Raw genomic sequence first — 7,307 nt, 5'->3', positions numbered from 1 at the left:
TGTCCTAAACTTCATGCAGACCCTGTTACCCTCTCTCCCCCTCCCCCCATTCACTCTCTCTCCCCCTCCCCACTCTCCTCCCCCTTCCCTCTTCTCACATCCCAATACTCTCCTACCCCTTCTCCTCCACCTCTCCGCCCCACTCCCCCTCTCCTCCCCCCACCTCTCCTTCCTCCTCCTCTCTCCACCTGTCCTTCCTCCTCCTCTCTCCCCATTCCCTCTACACCTCTTTCCCTTTCTCCCATCCCCTCCCTCCCCACCTCCCTCTCCAAGGTCTAGTCCCATCCATTTACCGCTGGATTCCTGTCCACCGCGTCCACACGAACCAACGTCCAGCAACGCTGCCATCTTTGAGGAGGATGGCCCTGGCCCTGACCCTCCCCCGGATGAAGCGCGGGGATAGATGGTCCCGGGGTGCGCTGAGTACCAGGCACCGCAGCCGCTGCAACTGCACTATTACATCAGTGGTCCCGCATCGTGGGCTGTAGGTTGCCGACCCCTGGTTTACTCATTGCGATTTTCACAGCTTATAATCAATCCGGGCCTGGTTTGCTGCAGAGTCTTCAGCTGATTCTTTCCTTCTGAACTGAATGAATTCCACCCAAGCCTGAAACAGATTGAGGAACAAAAAGGAAATAAACAGATTGGTGTCAATAACAAGGATGGGATTAACATTTCAACAACCCTTTAAAGGTTTAGAGATACAGCATGGAAACATGCTCTTCAGCCCACCATGTAATTGCTGATCGGGTAGCGCCGCCGCAGTGGCTGCCTCGCCAATAGCTCGTTAGTCGTTTCACCCTTTTTGTTATTTTTAGTGTCTAAATGTATGTATTAATATTTCTCGGTATGTCTTATGTGGGAGTTGGTGGGGAGGAATAGGGGGAAACCGTTTCTCAGTCACTTACCTGGGCGGAGATGCGTCTTTACATCTTCGCTCCCCCCCCTTCGTGGCCTACCAACTGGATTGACGCAGCCTTTCCTACTGGAGACCGGCCCAGAGCTTCAGCAGCAGGCGCAGCGCGGAATTGCCATCGCGGAGCGAAGCGAACCCTTGCCAGGGATCGCCAGTGTTGGAGCTCTGGAGTGTTGGGCCTGCTGACTTTAACATTGTGGAGCAGCAGTCTGCAGAGCTTTTCGCCGCAGGTGCGGCGCTGCCTTTAACATCGTGGAACAGGGCGATCCCTTGCCGGGGATCGCCATGGTTGGAGATCCGTTCAGCGGGGCCTGTGGTCTCGGAAGCCGGAATCTGAGGGGTAACCTTTTCACACAAGGGTGGTGGGTGTACGGAACGAGCTGCCAGAGGAGGTCGTTGAAGCTGGGACTATCCCAACATTTAAGAAACAGTTAGACAGGTACATGGATAGGACAGGTTTGGAGCGATATGGACAGAATGCAGCTGGGGACGGCTTCAGGCAGGGGCCGGTGGGCGGAGAGCGTCTTGCAGCCGGGGGAGGGGGGTGGCTTCAGGCAGGTGCTGTCATGGGCCATGGGGTGAGGGGGGGGGGGGGGGAGGGGGACGTATTCAGTCGGGGGCTATCAGGTGCCAGTGGGGGGGGTGTCCTGCAGTTGGGGACAGGGACGGCATTTTTATAAGATTTTAAGGTTTTTAAACTTCGCTAACTTTTACATTATGCTACCGATCAGAACACAACTTGGTGTACTCGCAGCACACAGAATGCCGAGTGAGCGGACGGAAAATTGTAACGCTATCACGTACCGTTTTTGCGCAAGTACAAAGAGCAAACCGGAAGAACCGGGGGAGGGAGAGGGAGAGGGAGAGATCTATATTACTAAGACTCTGATCTTGACCGCTTTTGGCCCACTGTGCTGCGATTTCCGAGAGAACGCCACCACCCGCGGCCGTCATTTTTGGCCACCTTGTTCAGAGCCCACGTCTGCCTTCCTGGACCAGAGTATTTTTGCCATCGATGAAAAATCAGGGAGAAATTAATGTTTTTTTTAAAAATCACCATTTTCTCTGCTGCCCCTGCTGGAGGGAGGGACCATAAAACCAGGAAGTGGTGTGCCTCAATCAGTCTCTACAAAATGGAGGTCTGAGCTCTGAATGACACTGAACACAACTGTGAGTACCCTTAATTTGGTTTGAAAATTATATGGTTAAGGTTAGTTTGAAGTAAAAAAGCCCTGCCTGCAAATGGTTGTTTGAGGGGTTTGGGTTGAAGAAGGCACTCTCTCTCTCTCCCCCCCTCTCCTCTCCTCCCCCCCCCTCCTCTCTCCCCCCCCCTTTCCCCTCCACACACCCTACCCCCTTCCCTCCACCCTCCCTGTTCCCCAACTCCCCTCTCAGCACACCCTCTCTCTCCCCCCTCTCTCACCCCACCACCCCCCTCCTCTCCCCATCCCCCTCTCCTCTCCCCTCCACACACCCTCCCTGCTCCCCATCTCCCCTCTCAGCACACCCTCTCTCTCCCCCTCCCTCTCCCCTCCCCCTCCCCCACCCTCCCCCTCCCTCCCTGCTCCCCACCTCTCAGCACCCCCTCTCTCCCCCACCTTTCCCCCTCACCCACCCTCCCTCTTCTCCTCCTCTCCCTCTTGCCTCTCTCTACCCCTCTCTCTCTCTCTCCCCAGCCCCCCTCTCCTCCCCATCCCCCCTCTCCTCTCCCCATCCCCCCTCTCTCCTCTTATCCCCCCCTCCCCTCCCCCTCCCCTCTTAGCACACCCTCTCCCCCCCCGCTCTCTCCTCCCCCTCTCTCTCCCCTCCCCCACCCTCCCCTAAACCCCCTACCCTCCACCCTCCCTCCCCCTCCCTGCTCCCCACCCCTCTCTCAGAACCCCCTCACCCTCTCTCTCTCCTCCCGTCCTCCCCCACATTTCCCCCCTCACCCACCCTCCCTCTTCTCCTCCTCTCCACCCCCCTCTCCCTCTTGCCCCTCTCTCTGTGTCTCTGTCTCTGCCCCTTCTCTCTCTGCCCTCACTCTCTACCCCCGCCCCCCCCCCCTCTCTAGATGTGACTGCAAGTTGGGGGCTATGCGTCAGTAGATAGGGTGGTTATGGGGTAAAAGGAGCAAATTAATAATATTAATATAATATCAAGGGGGGGTAATTAGCGTGAGTGCGCGGGGGGGGGGGTGGGGGCGGTAGTTAGTGTGTGTGACGCTACATGCCGCCTCCCCCCCCACAACAACACGTTGGGGGTTCAGACCCAACGGGGGTGTATAATAAATATATATATATATATATATGAGAAGGAATGGGTTCGTTTTGATTTTTTTCTCGTTTTTATATATTGTTTATAGTGTACAATGTTTCCTTAGTCTGTTGTGCTGTTGCAATTAAGAATTTCATTGTTCTATAGAGTGATACAGTGTGAAAACAGGCCCTTCAGCCCAACTTGCCCACATCGGCCAGCATGTCCCAGCAACACTCGTCCCGCGTTCGGTCCATATCCCTCCAAACCTGTCCGATCCATGTACCTGTCTGTTTCTTAAATTGGGTATAGTCCCTGCCCTAACTACCTCCTGTGGCAGCTTGGTCCATACACTCACCACCCTTTGTGTAAAAAAAGTTACACCTCAGATTCCTATCAATTCGTTTTCCCTTCACTTTAAACCTGTGATTCACCTATGATGGGCAAGAGATTCTGTGCATCCACCCGATCTATTCCTCTCATAACTTTGTACACCTCAATGAGGACATCCCTCATCCTCCTGTGCTCCAAGGAATAGAGTCCCAGCTTACTAAACCTCTCCCTACAGCTCAGACCCTCTATCCCTGGCAACAGCCTCGTAAATCTTCCCTGTACTCAGTCCAGCTTGACAATACAATACAATACAATACAATTTATTTGTCATTTGGACCCCGTTGAGGTCCAAACGAAATGTCGTTTCTGCAGCCATACATTACAAAACGAAAAAGACCCGAGACACAACACAATTTACACATACATCCATCACAGCGCTGTGATGGAAGGCAAAAAAACTTATCTCTCCAACATCCTTCCTGTCACATTGTGCCCAGAACTGAACACAATACTCTAAATGTGGCCTGACCAACATATTCTACAACCATGATGAGCGTTTGTCGGCACTGGGCCAGTACTCACTGGAGTTTAGATGAGGGACATCATTGAATAGTGGATGCAGAATAGTGAAATGTGGATGCAATAGTGGATGCAGAGAGGATGTTTCCTCTAGTGGGAGAGTCTAGGACTAAAGGTCATAGCCTCAGAATTAAAGGACGTTCTTTTCAGAAGGAGTTGAGGAGAAATTTCTTTAGTCAGAGGGTGGTGAATCTGTGAAATTCTTTGCCCCAGAAGGTTGTGGAGGCCAAGTCGGTGGATCATGCAGAGATAGATAGATTCTTGATTAGTACAGGTGGCAGAGGTTATGGGGAGAAGGCAGGAGAATGGGGTTGGATAAATTAGCTCTAATTGAATGGCAGAGCAGATTTGATGGGTTGAATGACCCAATTCTACCCCTATCACATATGACCGTATGGACTGCAACATGTCCTCCCAACTTCTCGACTCAATCCGTGACATATGACAATAAAACACTCTTAACGACACATTCTTGCCATAGAGGGAGTACAGAGAAGGTTCACCAGACTGATTCCTGGGATGTCAGGACTTTCATATGAAGAAAGACTGGATAGACTCGGCTTGTACGCGCTAGAATTTAGAGGATTGAGGGGGGATCTTATAGAAACTTACAAAATTCTTAACGGGTTGGACAGGCTAGATGCAGGAAGATTGTTCCCGATGTTGGGGAAGTCCAGAACAAGGGGTCACAGTTTAAGGATAAGGGGGAAATCTTTTAGGACCGAGATGAGGAAACCTTTTTTCACACAGAGAGTGGTGAATCTCTGGAATTCTCTGCCGCAGAAGGTAGTTGAGGCCAGTTCATTGGCTATATTCAAGAGGGAGTTAGATGTGGCCCTTGTGGCTAAAGGGATCAGGGGGTATGGAGAGAAGGCAGGTACAGGATACTGAGTTGGATGATCAGCCATAATCATATTGAATGGCGGTGCAGGCTCGAAGGGCCAAATGGCCTACTCCTGCACCTATTTTCTATGTTTCTATTGACACAAACACTCACTCTATCGACGCCAGACTCGGGAGTGACTGTATGAGGCAACGGAGAGCGGGGAGAGAGCGGTCTGTCAAGACATTTTTCCCCAGGTTCAGCTCTGTCAGCGACTGGTTTGTTGTGGGAGAAGAGACGATATCCTCGATATCAGAATCTGTGAGACCGACATCCCACAGCCTGGAGATCAGAGAGAAAGAGAGTGACGGAGATGGAAACATAGGTAACGCAAATCGCCAGTGTTTATCAGCCACACAATGACAGTCAAATTGACCCTTTTTTCCCGTAGAGATGTTGAGCTGAACCGCCGCCCCCTATTGCGTGTGATAGAGAGAGCCGCACATACGCGAGTAGCATACATTGGGGGGGGGGGGGGGGGGGGGGGGGGGAACACACACACACCCTAATTTGAGGAAGGACATTCTTGCTAATGAGGGAGTGCAGCACAGGTTTACAAGGTTAATTCGCGGGATGGCGGGGCTGTCATATGCTGAGAGAATGGAGCAGCTGACCTTGTACACTCTGGAGTTTAGAAGGATGAGAGGCGATCTCATTGAAACATATAAGATTGTTAAGGGTATGGACACGCTAGAGGCTAGAAACATGTTCCCGATGTTAGGGGAGTCCAGAACCAGGGGCCAGAGTTTAAGAATAAGGAGTAAGCCATTTAGAACGGAGACGAGGAAACACTTTTTTCTCCGAGAGTGGTGAGTCTGTGGAATTCTCTGCCTCAGGCTCTCTGGATGCTTTCAAGGAAGAGCTACATAGGGCTCTTAAAAATAGCGGAGTCAGGGGATATGGGGAGAAGGCAGGAATGGGGTACTGATTGGGGATGATCAGCCATGATCACATTGAATGGCGGTGTTGGCTCGAAGGGCCGAATGGCCTACTCCTGCACCTATTGTCCATTGAAGCAACGCCTCCGCTGCGCCACTGTGCTACCCTTACATCGTGAAAACAGGTCCTTCGGACCAACTTGCCCACACCGGCCAACATGGCCCATCCACACTAGTCTCACCTACCCACGTTTGGTCCATATCCCTCCAAACCTGTCCTATTCAGGTACCTCTCTAAATGTTGCTAAAACATTGCGATAGTACCTACCTCAACAACCTCCTCCGACTGATCCTTCCTACACCTCCCACTCTTTGCGTGAACGTTGCCCCTCAGATTCCTATTAAATCTTCCCCGACCTCACCTTAAATCCATGTCTTCTGGTTTGCGATTCCCTTACTCAGGATAACTAACTGCGCGTCTCCCCGATCTGTTTCTCTTATGATTTTGCACAGTTCTACAAGATCGCCCCATTCTTCTGCGCTCCAAGGAATACAATTACCTGTTCAACGATTCACTATGGCTCATGCCCTCGTGTCCTGGCAGCAAGCTCAGTAAATCTTCTATGCACCCTTTCCAGCTTGACACCTTTTCTACAACATGGTACCCAGAACTGAATACAATACTCGAAACGCGGCCTCACCGACGTCTTACACGATTGCAACATGACCTCCCAACTTCTATACTTAATGCTGATCATATTCATGTTTAGTGTCAGGCACTGGTACAAGGGTACAGATAAATTTTATGAGGATGTTGCCAGGGCTAGAGGGTCTGAGCTATTGGGAGAGGTCAAGCAGGCTGGAATTTTCAAAACTCTTTAGATTCTGGAGTAGTTCCTGAGGATTGGAGGGTAGCTAATGTAACACCACTTTTTAAAAAGGAAGGGAGAGAGAAAACGGGGAATTACAGACCAGTTAGTCTAACGTCGGTAGTGGGGAAACTGCTAGAATCAGTTATTAAAGATGGGATAGCAGCACATTTGGAAAGTGGTGAAATCATTGGACAAAGTCATCATGGATTTATGAAGGGTAAATCATGTCTGACGAATCTTATAGAATTTTTCGAGGATGTAACTAGTAGAGTGGATAAGGGAGAACCGAGTAGATGTGTTATATCTAGACTTCAGAAGGCTTTCGACAAGGTCCCACATATGATATTAGTATACAAACTTAAAGCACACGGTATTGGGGTTTCAGTATTGATATGGATAGAGAACTGGCTGGCAGACAGGAAGCAAAGAGTAGGAGTAAACGGGTCCTTTGCACAATGGCAGGCAGTGACTAGTGGGATACCGCAAGGCTCAGTTCTGGGACCCCAGCTATTTATGATATATATTAATGATTTGGACGAGGGAATTGAATACAACATCTCCAAGTTTGCGGATGACACGAAGCTGGGGGGCAGTGTTAGCTGTGAGGAGGA

The 7,307-nt window shown here is 50.8% G+C and overlaps 1 protein-coding gene across 2 annotated transcripts in view; it reads right to left on the bottom strand.

The window, feature by feature from the left end:
* Nucleotides 1-242: 242 nt before the first annotated feature.
* The window catches only part of LOC116978721 (NACHT, LRR and PYD domains-containing protein 3-like), a 72,817-nt gene continuing 65,752 nt past the window's right edge, over nt 243-7,307 (bottom strand). For both annotated transcript variants that reach the window (XM_033030043.1, XM_033030044.1), the window contains 2 exons: nt 5,061-5,228; nt 243-607 (listed from right to left, as the gene is read on the bottom strand). In XM_033030043.1, coding sequence (XP_032885934.1) covers nt 505-607; nt 5,061-5,228 — 271 coding nt within the window. In that variant the 3' untranslated portion in view covers nt 243-504. The remainder of the gene's footprint in view (nt 608-5,060; nt 5,229-7,307) is intronic.

The sequence above is a fragment of the Amblyraja radiata genome, chromosome 11, assembly GCF_010909765.2.
Source record: "Amblyraja radiata isolate CabotCenter1 chromosome 11, sAmbRad1.1.pri, whole genome shotgun sequence".
Taxonomy (NCBI): domain Eukaryota; kingdom Metazoa; phylum Chordata; class Chondrichthyes; order Rajiformes; family Rajidae; genus Amblyraja; species Amblyraja radiata.
Note: the sequence above shows the minus strand (reverse complement) of the source record. Positions and strands in the feature narration are given on the sequence as shown.